This window comes from Tigriopus californicus, chromosome 9, assembly GCF_007210705.1.
Source record: "Tigriopus californicus strain San Diego chromosome 9, Tcal_SD_v2.1, whole genome shotgun sequence".
Classification (NCBI taxonomy): domain Eukaryota; kingdom Metazoa; phylum Arthropoda; class Copepoda; order Harpacticoida; family Harpacticidae; genus Tigriopus; species Tigriopus californicus.
Genome location: NC_081448.1, coordinates 3,061,718 through 3,078,515, shown reverse-complemented (window position 1 = coordinate 3,078,515; position 16,798 = coordinate 3,061,718). Strand labels below are relative to the sequence as shown.

At 41.7% G+C, this 16,798-nt stretch overlaps 1 protein-coding gene across 5 annotated transcripts in view; it reads left to right on the top strand.

Moving 5' to 3' along the window:
- Positions 1–16,798, top strand: part of LOC131886133 (catenin delta-2-like) — a 33,413-nt gene that overhangs the window by 3,249 nt on the left and 13,366 nt on the right. For 4 of the 5 annotated variants that reach the window (XR_009373896.1, XM_059234387.1, XM_059234386.1 and 1 more), the window contains 3 exons: positions 6,808–6,906; positions 7,273–7,653; positions 11,774–11,827. Coding sequence is in view for 4 of the 5 variants with exons in the window: in XM_059234387.1 (XP_059090370.1) it covers positions 7,574–7,653; positions 11,774–11,827 (134 nt within the window). In the remaining variant the exon portion in view is untranslated. The remainder of the gene's footprint in view (positions 1–6,807; positions 6,907–7,272; positions 7,654–11,773; positions 11,828–16,798) is intronic. The other variant, XM_059234388.1, reaches the window with a different exon arrangement.

The window sequence follows — 16,798 nt, the reverse complement described above, 5'->3', positions numbered from 1 at the left end:
TAGAAAGGGTTGCCAAATCGTATTAATAAGGAAAAGACCGCTGTCAATCCAACGATTCTCGTGTTTCGTCTCTCTCAACCATAAGAGATTGACAAATAATCAGTCCAAAAACAACTTGATTGATTCCCGAAAGCAGGTGAAGCTTAAATCTTCCATTGATAGTTGAGTGGTTGGTTGGATAGAGCGAGTGTGGTGACGTCGGATCACATTTCCACACTTTGCTGGTTTGATGGCCATCCAGCATCCAATCGAGCCAGATGACCCAAGTCGATTGACAAGATGAGCTTGGAGAGGAAAAATGACTGGAAGCGTTGAATGACCTGAAGCATGAGTGACTGAACCGCGGATTAAAAAGTCTCGCATTCCTGGCATATCTTCTCAATTACACACCCAATACACCGTTTCCTACTCCGGCGTCACTCTTCAGGTCCATTTATCCGATCGCCCGACTGACTGTTCCATGGCCCTAAAAGATTTTTTTTCGTTTCCAATGGCATTATGATTGATTGCGCCATTTCTCTTCCTTTCCCTCTGTCTCAACTAAACTTAGATGAGATGGAGGAGGGTGGGGAGGAATTGGGTCAAACAAATGATTGGATTAGCACCTGATTTAGGCGTATTCCAAGTCGTTATAGAGTCACTTTCAACTAGTTTACCTCAAAATTTGACATTCAGCTATCAAGGAGGAGATTCCTCCCCAGCTTCAATTCTGTCTTCTTTAGCCGGAAGGCATTAAATCTCGCGCTCTAAGGGCGTGTAAGACAGAAAAAAGTTCCGACCATTAAACTACGCAGATCACCAATATTTTCGTTATTACCATCCAAAAAGAAAGAAGCAAAGGAGTCGCTTAAGAGGGAGCTAGACTACTCTCTGTCCAATTGGAGAACGAGCAACGGACGAGGAAGAAAAAAAAGAGCCGTTGGTGGCTTGTGATCATGATTTGGCAAATGAGAGCAGTCATCATCATCTTCATCATGTTCATTGTGTGCTTCCAATCTTCAGCTCTAGAACATTTTTCCACCGCTTCAACGCTGAGCCGTGGTCCATCCAAAAGAGAACGAAATTGGGTTACCAAACTATGGAGGAGAAAATGAAGTCTTCTTGTGTGATCACTTGGTGATCACCACCATCAGCTGAGACTCTTTCTATCTTCTGAGAATTGATTATTTTCCATTGGCTCAGCTATTCCCGTGGGATTGGGAAACACGGCTCATCAAGGGCCTTCAAAGGCCACAAAGTTCGACGAGGCTCTAAAATGCAACGAAACACGTGTTGCCACATGCAATTGCATGTCCATTGTACCTATACGTACTGTACGTTGAAGCTCCGATGAGAATGACAAGCTGAACGGTCAAAAGGCATCGTTCTCACTAAGGGCGTCTTTGTTCCCAGCGTGATTGTGTTGTAATGACATTCAGATTTCCAGACAACCGATTGCCGAGTGTGAGTACACGTTTTACCCATTTTTTGAGAGACGTGTTATGTCTGGGACAAATGGCCAACAAAGGCTTGCTCTTCAGTGCCAGTTTTTATGGCGATGGAGTTGTGCTCTCTTTCTCTCTCTCTTTCTCTTTCTCTTTCTGATGGTCCCTGGAGAACATTGAATCTGTTAAATTTAGTCGACTTGTCTGTCTCTCCAAATTATCTGGAAAACTCATTTTCCCTCAAGCTGGAATGAACTTAGTGAAGCCTGAGACTTGTGTTTGTCTTTTCTCTCCAAAGCTCTCTGTGTCTCCTTTTCGTTCTCACTCGCTCACTCACCCACCCACCCTTAAGAACTTGTCTCTTGAGAAAAGTAAATTTCTGGCAAAGGGAACATGAGGACTTGTTTGCCTTGCCTTTTTTTGAAGCTTGACGGACAAATCGTAGTTTTAGATCCTTTTTCTCCATTTCTTCAAGGCCTCACTGAGTCGAGAGCACGACGAATGCTGTTGTTTGATTATGGCAGTCTCGCTTTTGAGTTTGGTGCAAGCTCAGCTCGGCGATTGGAAGCCAGAAAATTCCCTTCAAATGGTGCACAAAGTTCTCCGAGAGATCGTTTCACATCTACCAGGTTTCATCGCTTAGGAAGGAAAATCATTCAACCCTGGCCATGATAAAAATGGTGTGTGTGCACCTACCATTTAAATGCGATTTCTTAAGGCACACTCTTTTGCAAAGTGAAGAAATCGTTTTGACATCCAAATGACGTATGACAAGATCTCCGCCCTATAATTGAGCAATACAAACAGGGACCTTCCTTCGTTCTTGGCGTCTTTTCATCCTTAGAGCCCGACATTTTCAGTCAGAATAGAATATGTTTGTCCCGACAATCAGAAACATTTGAGGACTACCAAACCCGTCATTGATACATTCCTCATAAAAAGATATGATGGATGATCTTTTATAGAATGGATAGCAATGTGTAAATTGGGCTCGAATTGAGCTTGTTTTCTCAAACGCCTCTCAAGCGCTCTCGACAGGATACACCTTAAACCGATGCCTCTTCAGACTTATGGAGCTTGCTTTTCTTCAATCCTTCGATGTTTCGAAGCCGATAAAAGGATGGAAAAAAAGTGGTGTTTGTTTATCACAATGTGATTTAGTCGTGATTTTGGCGTTTTTTCTCCTTCTCCTTGTTGTTCCTCACATAATCTACATTTCAATTCCCCTCGTGGCGTTGGGAATGACAAGCTCTTTGCATGTCATTATTGGATAGGGCTGTTCTCTCTTTGGCACCCAAATACTCGGCTCTCTCTCTCTCTTTCAAGTTTGTTGTCAAATAAAAAAAAGCTCAGGTTCAGCACTGTTTATGGAGATTCGAGGATGCCTGTCAGAGTTGAAGTGTTCAGTGATGGACACGGATCGTTTGAAGGAAACCCCCAAAACTTCCATAATCTGCCAAATTTTGAGGTACGCCTACTCATGACTGGTCTCTTGAACACTCATCGAATCTGATTTTTATTCATCAAATCTTGCACTGAGCCCAAAGGACCTTTGGCATTTATCATTTGGTCCCGTTTCAAGTGGTCTGAGCCACGAAAATTGACATTTACTCATTCATGACTGTGAAGATTTTCAAGCGCTTGACTCACTTGTGAGTTGGCTAGTTGGCTTGATCGAGACTAACCGTAGTAACATGATGCCCTTTAAAGTTTCTCTATTTGAGAGGATGACATGGAATGGTCTCTTCAATTAAGTGTAGGGTTGGACCTTTATGTGCCAAAGAGCCCCGTTGAGGGCACACGGAGTCGTCGATCAAAAGGCTCGGAAATTAATCCCTGGTCTCGTATTTATAAACGACACACAAAACCTTTTGGTAGGCTTCAGCAATACAATGGCGAAAAGTTCGTCCAAAGAAGTAACGACGAGCAAGCCCGGTTCATGATGATTTGTCTTGGCTTTGTCAGGGCCAGGTCAGAGCTCCTCCTCATGCTCAAAATATGTGTTGGTTGGTTGTTCTTTTTATTGCGTATATGTGCTCCAAGAAGACTCGCTATTAGCACATTTCCTATGGGCTAGATTGGCAAGAGCGACCTGCTCATGAAACAAGGTGCTCTGTGGAGAAGCCCAAACACCCCAAGAAAGAGATTATTGTGCGCCAAGTTGGTTGGTAGGCCAGTGGTCGGTGGTTGGTTGGTTGGTGGTTGGAATGGTGTTAGTGCTGGATGGTTGTACCTGTAGGTGCTCATGAGAGACAACACTCAGAGGCTCAACCAGGTCTGCTGGCTTGATGATGGCTGAATAATGCCAAATCGGCGATTCAACTTCGTGACGCCGTCATTTATAAGTTCTTGTGATCCCTTAGTCAATGAATTGAGGCTTTAACTCTTTATCCATAGGGAAGCCAGGAGGCAAGAGAGACGTCCCAGCGACAAATCAACCATTGCAGAGGTGCTTGCTTGTTTTGCATTGATGGACTGAGCTTAACCTACGTGCGGCATGACAAGTTGGATAGATAGATAGATACAGATAGATGTTTGCTTGGAGAGTGGTAGTAGCAATTCGAGACCATCCCATGTCTGACAAAGAACGAGACAACGAGCGAACGAGCAAGGGAGGGAGTAAGCGAGCAAGCAAGCAACAAAAAAGTACACACATCCCGAAGACGAGAGTCTTCTACTTCATACACATGCTACATATGTGTGGCTTCTTTCCGATACTTCAAAGCCATTTTCCTGGCTGGCCTATGTATAAACAAACAGTGCAGCAACGACGACCCTATTGGGAAAGGCCGACACTCTGTCTAAGATGCGAGCGATTGACTGCCAATCTATGCGTAAGGTGGTTTGCTCGGACGATTGTCATGCTTAATTCAAGGCGTTTGAGGTTGAAAGCGGTTGGAAGACGACAACCAATGATGAACCAGACCAGGATGAAGATTCAGGTCTGGATTGGAAGGAGGGAGAGACGAGAGTCCACCAGAGACTAAATGAGCCGTACTGCCAATGGAATTACTGTAATTTTCCCGAACTTGGAAGACCGTCAAGTGAAGATCTTGACAGAGTATCCGTCGGGTATTTGGCTATTTTGAAGGTTCATCAGTGAGAGAGAAAATGCTTCAATGAACTGCACAATTATGCGTGCTTGAATCGGATCAAAGAAACGGCCAATGATACGGTTTGTGGACGAATTCATTACATATACATTTGTTACTCGATCAAACGTGGTCTTTTGGCAGATTGTGGGAAATTTGGACTTTGTTTCATAGAGAATTCTCCCATTACTAATAGTATTTCGTGGCCATCCATTTCACTAATTGATTCCCAAGCAGCCACTGATTATCTTTTGAACTAGTGTTTATCAGGATCCGCATTCAATTTTTGATATAGAAAATATGAGACTTCGGAATTCAGAAAAAAAAAACCGGCGGAATGCTGACATCGAAAATTCTTTTGATTTTCACCCGGATTCCCGAGATTGGATTTTATCGAATTAATTGCCTTAAAGAAATACTCCGCAAGGACCTGGTAAATGTAGCAAGCAAAAAGTGTTTGAGTTACTCCCTCAACAATGGCCCATTTTTTCAAGTCATGAAATGCAGGAATCTTAAACAAAGATCAAGCCCAGCTGCCAAGTTTTTTAAAAGACCCTCTAAAAATTAATGACAATTACAATTGCAAATCAGTTCAATGCCAGCTCCTTTGATAATGATAGCAACCCCAATGTTTGTCACGGACCATCCAGCATTGGGGCACGACACTCCCAATGTCAGTTGTAATAGAAGCCATCCTAGCTAGCTAGTCGATTCGTGTGTCCTTCTCGTGGGCTCTGTTAAGAATTTAAAATTCTTGTGCATGACCATGGTCTCAAATTGATCGGTCGTGCCTTTCGTTTTGGCTAGCCAGGCAGTGATTGAGAGCCGTATGCAAATACTCCAGAATACCCCGCACTTCTACACGTGTACCTAGCTCATTTTTGAATTCAAACCCCACACGCCATTTCATCGCATTGGTCTGTCTCAGTCACTCATGACGAGCTTCATAAAACGAGCCCAGAGATTGACATTGATCCGGGCTCCAACTTCGAACTCGCGACTTGAAACCACCATTGGTTAATGAAGATTTCCTCTCTGATCCTGATTGCTGGAGAGAAATGAAGGAGGGGAAGAATATCCGTCATTTGTAATTGATGCAAATGCTTCTTGGCTTTGAAGGCTGATGAGACAAAGGATGTGACTCAACCCGATGCCACCAAATCCACCATTCACCATCCACCATCCACCCTTTGGAGGGGACTTTAGGGCGGGTAGTTGGGTGGTTGGTGGTTGGTTGGGGAAATAGATGAACGAAGAGATAGATGGTTTGGAGAATGGGGCTGTATTGGGGGGAAAGAGATGATTTTTGGGACAGATGTTGTTCTCCGTTCTCCCCGTTCCTTTATGTATTCGATCAGCTATTATGCTTTGCCCTGTGGTCCTTGGACTAAGTGGTCACGAGCCAAAACGATCCACTGACGGAATGATGAAGCAACCCCCAATTCCCCAATTGACGGTTTTGGAACCAAAGGATCTGCGAACGAAAGCTGTTCGTATTTCCGAGCAGTGCTTCTTCTGGTCATGGAGGCGATGGACCCTTCTATGAAAATCGAGATAATGATGGAGTTTCTTCTGTCCCTTTGGGATTCATTCAAGAATGAGGGAGATCTTACCATATCCTACCATATGCACATAGTAGGTTTTCATCTTGACTACTTTAACAATTTCTCAGCTCAAGCTTATGTACCATACATTATTACGGTTTCTCCCCCTAAGATACAAGCTAGGTACAAAGGTACAAAGCTTTTAGCTGACGAGAAGGGTTGTTGGTTGTTCCCGAACCATTCCAAGTTTGGCAATGACCATATGACGTACTATCAAAGGCAATGGCTCTAATGACATTGCAAGAATGTGCTCGGAGAGCCCCCCATCTTTATTATTTTCATCGTCATCTCCTGTGTACGATAAAGCCCTCGTATCCCAACTTTTGTTCGGCTCTCTCTAAAGTCGAAACGACGATGCTGCCAATGGTTTTCTGGGACATTTTATCGCTCTTCCCGCACAGATGGCATTCTCTATTGGGGCACTTGATTCGTGCCCATTTTCCTCGGCTAACTGGGCTGCTCATTCATGTGGGTGGAAGTTTCTGATTCTTAATGGGCTGACCATTTTTGGCGAACAAGGAAATCCTGATCTTGACTCGTGATAAGACCAATAACAAACGAGTCAAAAATGCATTCGTTTCAAAGCGGGCATTTTTTCGCTCAAACTCAATCTGACTTTCAGAATTGTCAACGATGTAGGTGGATGATTGAGCTAATGCATTTATTTATGCTCTTTCTTGTTTCCAGGATGAGACGTATCACGTCTTCTCTGGATTGATTGGACCCGAGAGATCCCACCTACGTCAGAGCAAATGGTGGCACACCCCTAGTTCCGTCTGAATTTCGGTGAGTACTCCGCAGTTTGGCATCACTCTTGGTTCAGGTGTGCCCTATGTAACACGAGAGATCTCTCAGTAATACGAAACTAGCACGCTCAGGCCCGATATTAAAAACGGATTCGTTTTCACTCAATTTGCAAGCGAGACCTCTAATCCGGGCTCTATTAATCCTTCACTCACTAACAAAGCTCTTTTTCTCTCTCTCTCTCTCTCTCTCTTTCTTTCTTTTTGCCTCTCTCGCCCTCTCTCACTCTGTATCTGTCTTTCTCTTTCACCCTGCTAACGAACGCCACCGGGGGCTTACAATAACTTCTTCCTCACTGTCTCTCTTCGTGTCTCCATGTCTGTGGCAAATAACATTTGGAAAATTTAGTCACGGCGAGGCACGGTGGTCAACATTTCTTTGCCTCGATATCGGTCCCACCAGACCTCCTCGGACCCAACCTCTACATCTTGTTCCGTCGTCGTCGTCGTCTTCTTCTTCTACTTCTACTTGTTCTTGTTCTTGTCCCCCACCTTCTTGACCTTCTTGTTCTTTGCTCCACTTTGGCGGGGGAGCAAAACTGCGACATTGCCGAGGCACTAACCCCTCGGCCCAAAGGGTGGGAACAACCGACCAATCCTCTTCTGCCACTACTTCCACTTCCACCACCATCACCACCAGCCCGAGCATCATGACCTCGTTGGTCAGTCAGGAACCTGGCTTGGCCACCATTCCAGAGTCTCCCACGGGGGAGAGCTCGCCCCGGCGGTTGTAAGTTCCGATGATTTCCATGTGATGACCATGCTGCTTGGGAGCCCGTTTGTATACCGAGTTACCGACCCACTCACGCAAATGAGCACATGCATCCCCAGCCCATTTTCAAAACGGGCCCATTGCCTATTGCCTTGGTTGCCGTCGACTGTTCGTTCTTGGTTTCGTTCTTCTGGCTCATTTGGTTGGCTTTTCAGTTTGAAAGTGTCTCTTCTCGTGATGATGCTTCACTCCCCAAACGACGGGAGACAGAAGTGGGAATGAGTCGAGGGTTCCCGGGATTTCCTGGGGACTTTTTGCAGCAATGATTTGTCAAAGTGTCAACTAGATAATAAAAAGGGCTTTTAGCTCGGCATGCAGACGTATGAGATCCTCTCCAATGGCCTTCAAGAGGGCGACAAGTGGAGAAGGTGAGCAGTGAGCACTAACGTAGACGTACTGTAGGCTGTTGTCCATGAGAGTAGGTGAGGTTAACACGGTGCTCTTGCCATTGAGTTAAGGCCAAAGGGTCCCACTCTTCAGGCTACATTATGAGATGTAGAGCTCTGGGATGTCCAGTCTAGAATGACATGAAAGTTTTGGGATGGCCGATGCAATATTAAATCAGTCATTTGAAGTGTTGTTGCATATTTATTTTACACCTTAGTTATCATTTGTGCCTTTCAAACTAGTGTGCTTGTCTTTGATTTTAGTGAAATATGATGCTCAAGTATTAGCTCTGCCCTTGATTTCATTCAAAAGTTCCTTCTTTTTTTTTGAAAATTAAGGTTAAAAAAATGGCCTTAATCTATCGTTGTCCTACTGTGTATGTGTGTTGATAATGTAACGAAATTCTAAAGCCCACCTCCAAACAAAATGTGAAGAGTGTCCTTTGAAAAAAATGAAGAAAGGGGCCGATCTTTGGTTCAATTTCCACCACGTCACTTTTCCATTCATTGCCACATAATAGACGTTTAGCTTGGAGAGGTCTCTCCCGAGTTGAAATTCAAGAATCAAGACATTTGGTAAACTCCACCAGAATCATGCGAGATTCGCTGAGATGATGTGAAACGCTCAGGTTACCCTCAACACCACTTGTGAGTCCTCATAAGGAAATGCTCATTTGATATCGAAGCCCTTGCGATGTCATGATTCTCATTATCCGCAGCACATTTGGGCATTGCTTGCAATTCAACAAGGCAACTAACTGCCACGGCGTGATTTCAGTCCTTTAAAGTTACCTCCATCGGCAAAATACCTGTTTCAAGTCGCTCACATTGGACGTGTTAAGCCATCCAATATTGATGTCACTTGTACTTTGTAGGAAGCAATGGTGGTTCGTCGTAGCCTGGGCCAAAAATGGCGTGAGCACTTTCTTTGTCAAACCGTTCCCATTTCCCATATCACATTTTTCATTCTGTTGTGCGTTTTTTTGCAACCAGAGTGTGAGGTTGGTTTTTGTATCTATTTAAGAGTGACATGAGATTATGTCTTGTCTTTGGGAAGCCAAAGGGAAAATTGTCAGTCCTCTCTCCGCTAGAGCTCTACACCAAAAGTGCCGTCACGTCGAATTCGCTCTTTCGAAAAAGGGAAATCCCACCGAGTGTCTTATTAAAGAGCCCTGTTCTCAAGCCCAATTCACTTCCCGGTGACTATTTCTTCTCGGTCCATTCTGCGGGGGTCGAGAATCGAGACATGCTCACAAGAAATGTGTTGTAGACCCCTGTCTGCATACCTATTAGTCTCCGGGATCAGTCGGACATCGGCCAGAATGACATGCAATTTGCCCATCACAACATGTAAATATACTGGCCAACCAATCGAATCGATAAGCTGTAAACTTGCTCGAGTCCCATTGCCATGTCTTGTTTGAATGTACGTAGGTAGGTGGAAGGAATTTTGAACGTCCTCAGTGATATGACCAATGACTTGTCTCTCTATCATGTCATTTCTCGGTAGGAACGACCGAACCAATCCAGACATAGAGTGGATATTTAAAAGAGGAAGACAGGCATGATTTCATGATCAATGGATTCAGACTTCCCACCCACCCAAAATGGATAAGGGGATGGGTCACTGTCAATGATTTTTATCCAATGAAAGCTTAAACATGACAAGACACTACAGGCTATTTTAAACCCCAGGCAATGTAGATTGTAGATTCAAAGCCAAGACGATTGAGATTGTGTTTGCATTTCTTAAAAAAACACTTTGTAAAAATTGAAGCCAAAACAACCTTGTCTAAATATACCCAAGATTCAAGGACCAAGACTGGTCAATCTGCTCATGCATCCATTTCTAATATTAGATGGCGCCCAAGCACAGCGTCTCTTAAGTTTTGATAGAACGCACGTACAAAATAGAAACATTATTCCGGAGACGAATTTGTCCAGTCACTCTACGAGATCTCGTTGCAAAATTTGCCGAGTCCTCCACAAACTCAAGCTCATCTGAAGAAGAAACGACGATGCCTCTAGCCTAGTAATTCCGAAGTGCCCAACCAACATTTCAGATCTCTCAGCCACCACGGTGATAAAATTGTAATGCGTAATTTTAACTCTGCTCCCAGGACTTTTATTTAGTCTTACCTTTTTTAATGTTTAAAAATCCAATACAACCATTTTAGGTGTTTGGAAAAAGCTAGTTGTCGCTGAAATATAAGTATAGTGTGCCACTTCATACAAACTAAACGAACGGCACATCTACAAAAACTATATGAAATCAAAATCCTTAGTGTTAATGGCATTTTCAATGCAAGGTTTATGAGCATAGTTCATATGAAAGGGGCTGTTAATTTACTGAAAATTGAATAGTCCAGTTTTCATTATTATCATTAAAACGCAAGAATTTAGATCTAAAAATTTGAATGTATTCGAAACATTTTAAATCATTGTTTCTTCAAAAAAAGATGTCAATCACCAAATTTACAATTAAGTGTATTCAGATCATTCAAAAAGTATTGTACCCAAAACACGCAGATTTAGAGTGTTTTAAGTGACCTACAGTAGTTCATTATTTTGATGCAATTTTGATTTGCTCAAAACAAAAGAAGTAATTGATCTGAGTTAGTGAGTTCAAAAATGCATTGGATTTGACACCATTCAATTTTTCGAGTGGCAGGTGTCTTTTTCAATGGCTCAACATATTGTTCCTCTACACTTCCTGACATAAAAAACATGTTCAAAACCTTTAAAGCATAGTTTGAAGATACCTAAGAGCACTTTAAGCACTGTGCCATACAAAGGACTTCGTTTTTGCGTCTTCTTTGAGAGCAGATAATAGCCAAGTTTTTAAGGGAGATTCCGATCCAATAAACCCGCCTTGATATCGGAAAGGAAGACGTCCGTCTTTCTGTCCTGAAATGAACCGAGTGAAGTTGTCACTTGGACCCAAGAAGAATTCCGATTTTCAAGTGAGGTGCATTTCTATCCAGCTCCTTTTCCAACAATCCAATGCATCTTTCCTGCGTTCCATTCTGCCTTTCTAGTATCTAAAAGAAATCTTAATGCTGTCGGTTTAAATTCGAAGATCCCTATGCTTGAGACAATTGTGACTTAGGGAGTTGAGAATAATTGCTACACTTGAGGTTTTCCGCTCGAGTTTTATGCCTTGCACACATGCCAATCGTTAGAGAACTGGAAGTAAGACCACAAAGATGTTATTATCGTCTCTTTTTTCATTCTTTATTGACCCGAGTGCCAGACCGAAAGTGGATTTTAGAATCAATTTCAAATTCGAGACTGCATTATTTATAGTCACAGCCCGTGATCATTTGTATGTGGAGGCATTCATTTGAATCCTTTTTTGGCGGGACTCATTTAGGTGGAAGAATTTATTTCCCTTTGTTAGGATCATAGTAATCGCCGTGTAATAAATTTAATCCAAGCCCTGTCTGGTTCGGAAATGGAAAAAAAGGAGAAAGAGGCGGAATTGTCGGCGCTCCAATGTTCGTTTGACATTCAGTTTTCAATTTTAGTTGTTTCGTTCGCATTCGCATGGATTTTAGCCTCATTTGGTATGCCTGTAAATGTCATCAATGATCCTACCGGAGTGATTACTCGAATGACACGAAATGTCAGCCTGGGATTTGTGATTTTTCCAATCCAACTGACTGAAAGCCGCTTTTACCTTCTCGTTACAGACAACAACGCAACGCCAGGGACAACGGAGCGCCGGGGAAGATGCCTCAGTTTAAGTAAGTTCTTTGTACGTCCATGTATATTTGATTTATAGTCCGCCTATGCATTTTGGAATTTGAATTTGAACTCGACGGTGTGACTGGTCGTGAAACAAGGCCGAACACCACAATCAATGTGGATGACGGCCAAGTTCTTGGCTTTGGGAACGGTTTATCAACACCGAGATCTTCTATTCCATGTCGATTCTTATCTACAGAAACCAATGAGATTGCCTGGCTTCATGAGTCGATTTCGTATGCATAATAATCCAAGGCAAATAGTTCCGAAAAATCCTCTTGCTGTACAGGGTCGTCCAAATTAGTGACCAATACTAAGCCAAAAACTGATCTTGTATTATTGTTATCGTGCTATTTTTTTTTACTGTTCTGGAAACATTTGGTCGAATATTTGTTTTGAAACTATTTTATATCTATTTCTCTACAAGCCCAATGAAAGATCGTATATTGTTGGAAAATATTTCTCATAAAAAACATCTATTTGGTCGAAAGACCCGAGATTTTTTACCGTTATTTGTAAAGAAAATAACCTATTTCATTAATGCATTTAGTCAAGAAATACAGATAATATCTAGCGTTAATTTAGGACGACCTTGTAGGCACTAATGTAAAGACTGAAAAGTTTTTATGATCTTCATGAAACCAAGCCAATCATCGGGTATGATCCACTTTTCACTTGAGAGCGGATTTATGGGCCTCATTTGTTCGCTCCCAGCCTCCAATTCGAACTTCAATGCCGGGGTAATTAGAAACAGGCTTCTTTGCCTTCACTCTGACTATGTGGATGTGTGGATGATGCATTTCCAGTCGTGTTTAGTCGTCATCTGACAGGATGGTGGGTAGTAGGTTGTAGAACCAGTCTGTGAAACCAAATTTGTCGACCAGACTCTGTAGTTCTTGTGACAGATCCTTTGTCACTTTGGCTCAGGATACTTCCAAGAATGTTATCTCTACCCACCTGTGTGCTAATCCTTTTAGGGGAGAGGAATGGTCAAGTTGAGAGTTTTGGTTTTATCCAAGGCTCCGGGAGCCTCTGATCACATTTGGGACCGTTTCCAAATGATAGGAAATCGCCAAACAAAGCACTCTCTGATTGGCTATCGTTGGAAAATAGTGTCCTATTATTAGTATTAATATATGCGTTCCAGAGCATTTCAGTTTTTCACCAGGGATCCCCCCTTGTGAAGTATCACTTTTTTATTATTATTTTCGCTTTACTGGCAAAGATAGAATTGTTGATTGTGATTTTTTTTGTTTGATTAATGCTCGGCTGCGCCTCGCGCGGCATAGAAGGCTGTTCAATGAGACTTTTAGGTTACATGATATAAGTCTAGTATAATGAGACTGCCATATGACCAAGTGTTCCATGTTTATGATGAAGGTCTAGTTCAACGAGACTCAAAATATCTCAAATAGAAAAATGCTTTCAAATTTGAAAAATTATTTAAGGAAATGTATTTCCATAATAAATATACAACGAAATGTTGAATTTGAAAGCCAATAAATTAACACAAGGATTTAACATTGTGGGAGAAAAATTATCTCAAGGATATAATTATGTGAGAAACTCCTTAAATTCTTTTCTTAATAGAAACCAAGCTGTACAGCAATATGAAGATACCTCAACAATTAATAAAAGTTATATTGGTGAAGTATCAACTAAGAGAACCTATGGAAGTACTTTAACTTGGAAATTTATAATTACCAAAACTACTAGAAATTTTGTAAAAGATGTAGGAGAAATTTTAAATGAAAAGAGAGTCAAAAAATGCCTGCAGGACTATTTCCAAAGGTTTGGAGCATATTTTTTTCGGACTTCCTTGTCGCTACCGGGATTGGAATCCCAGCAGTTCAAGACGAGAAGATTATTCATTTTACTTGACTTTTATTAATATATATATTTTTTATCGACTAACGAATTGGAGTTGGCTGATCTGGCTGATCCTTGAATATAAGGTTGATCAGGAATTTTAGTCAAAAATTGGTCCAAGTCTGACTTGAAAGATGCTACCGGATCAACAAGGCCTAAGTATTCCCTACGAATATTTGAGGGCAGCAAATTGAACAATGAAGGAGCCCGAGAAAGAAGAGAAGCGGACTTCATTGTTTTAACTAGCCTGGATTCTCGAGGGTTTGAAGGTGCTCTCAAAACGCACATTAAGCCTCTACGGTCACTACAAGGTTGTTTTATGCGTGATGAAAAGCTACCAAAAGAAGGTTGCTTTATCTTAAACCTAGATGAGTTCACTGATCCTGGAACACATTGGGGAGCTGTTTATGACAATGAATACTAAGACTCTTTTGGATTACCACCTCCTAAATGTTTGGAAAAACGATTAGATTTGTATAATGTAAGACAATATCAAAATGCAAAAAGTAGCCTTTGTGGATTGTATGCTTGCTTTTACATTCACTGTAGGAATCAAGACATTACCCCGTATGATATATGTTATAAGAAACTTTTGGAAACACAGAAAAACAATAACTTAAATGCTAAGCTGTTATTTAAAACATATGTCCAACCTTCCAAATAGATCTATATACTGCCTAAGGTGTAGAAAGAAAGCTTTATCTACAAATGTCCAACTACATGAGCAAAATCGTCCGAAAGGAGGGGGAAGGAAAACAATACATTTTAAAAGGAATGTGTACAGTATGCAAGAGCAAACAATCACAATTTGTTTCAGGAAGTACAGTACAGACCAATAAAAAGATAGTTCAAGGGGTAGTAAATGATTTATTAAACTCAATTTTTTTGCCAGATTTACATATACCAGGTCATAAATTTACTGGACCTGGTACAAAAATTAAAGAAAGATTACTGAATGGAGATGTTTCAGTAAATGAGTTAGATAAAGCAGCTCAATTCCATGATATTGCTTATTCAATTTTCGAAGATACCAAAGATCGTCATGTTTTTTATAAAAAACTTTAAGATGAGGCATTTAATATTGCGCTTGCGCGGAACTCAATTAGTGCTTTGAAAGATCGAGCTGAAGCAGGATTGGTTGGTGGTGTCATGCTTGCAAAAAGAAAACATGGTTAAGGGGTTAGACAAAAGAGGTAAATGAAATTTTAAACTGTTAAATTTATTACAATTGTGTAATAAATTTCAGCGGAGCTTGCTGAGCGGTGCTAAACTTGTGTGCATTAAACAGGATAAGATGAAGGACAGGGAATATTGTAGTGAGTTCCATAGAATCCAGTTCCATGGCAAAAACAATTTTGAATACCATCACTATTTTCAATTAAAAAACTCCATTGTCACATCGCTCGCTGCGCTCGCACTGCGCTTGTTCAACAAGCACAGAGCGCCTGTGCAGCTGATGCCGGAAAATAGCACTACAAAAATGATATTTGTAAATGTAAAGTATTGTACTAAGTTCATTTTAAACTTGGTTATGTGAACTTTAAATGATATTTAAGCAGGCGCACGCTGGCTTGCATGGCTCGCTGCGCTCGCCTGACATAGACAGGCAGCACTTTCAGTTTTAGGACTTATTTTGCTGCATAGCCTCAAGATATGCTAGTTTTTTTTCCTTGTTCAATGAATTCAGGTTTTATAGTTTCCAAGTTTCCTCCAAGTTGTGATTTTGAACGAAGTTCTTCTTTTAATGTAAAATATATAAGCATCTTCAAAACTTCAATAAATTCCTCCTTTGTTATCTGTCGCAAAGGAACGCTCCTTTCGCCCCCGAAACGGCCACGCCCCCATCCCCAGGTTATAAGGTAGATGATTTTTACAAAGTTCTTTATATTGTTGAAAGGTGTGTTGAAATGGAAAAATCATGATAGTTCACAAGGGGGAAAACTGAAATGCTCTGGAACGCATATATTGAATGTGCTGCAATAATTGATTGGTCTATGCCATAGTAGCTTCGGCTTCAATGACTGCCAATCTGGACGCCCCGTGTGAGAGTATTTAAGTACAGTACCACGCAGAGATTTTGAGTTTAGAGGGGCTACTACACCTTTTCTAGTTTGGTGTGAATTTCTTCAATCGCCATTCCAGTTTATGAATTACTTATCGATATCCTTCACGAGTCTCAAAGATGATTTAGTGAGAGAAAATGGAAGAAGAAAACACATTTGCCTCTCTAGACAGTATGCCTCTTTGAGAATGCAGGGAGCTCCTCTCTCTCTCTCTCTCACAGGGACTCGCTCGCCTCTATGGCGCTTTATGGTAGTTCATTTCTGTGCTGGCGCCTCTCATCCATTCAAACTTATCTCTCTTGGTGCATGCAAGGCCTTGCTGAAATGTAAATCGAATTTCACGCATCAATGATATCCAGGGCACAAGAGCAGAACTTGCAAAACGCCAGCCACAGCCGCAGTCACACCCGCCCATCCGTTCATCCAAGGCTTGATGCTAAAGAGGAATGAACCTTGCTCGCCATCTTCTTCTTCTTCTCTGTAAGGGCAGTGATTTTTCTTTGAGAGAATCATTGCTCGTTTGCAGATCTTTGTCTTTTCAATTCACGTGAAGAGTTCTTGTGGGTCTTGATATTCCGTAATTTTCATTTGGAGAGGTGTGCAACTTCCTCGACAACAACAACATCATCATCATCATCATCATCATCAATAAGAGTAACACTTTCTCTTCACTCTCTAGCACCAACAGAAAATGACGAAGACGACGATGAAAGAGGAAATCTTGGGTAACATGGACGGAAAAATTTGGCGTGGGATGGCTTCACAGCTCTGTTTGCTTTGAGTTGGCACACTCGTGGCTTGAGAAATGAGGAAATGGAGTATGTAGCCATCTGAGAATTGGAGGTTGTCAAAGATTTTCTCACCAAACTGGTTAGGGAGATAGATGCAAGAGCCGAGTGACACACCCGGCTTGTATATCCCAACAGCAAAATAACCCCTCGACCAACTCGTCAGACGATGCTCGGGTGTTCATCTTAGACTGGATCTCTGGGTGCCAAAGGTTCTTTTTTTACAGCGTGATTTTTGAATGCGAGTCTA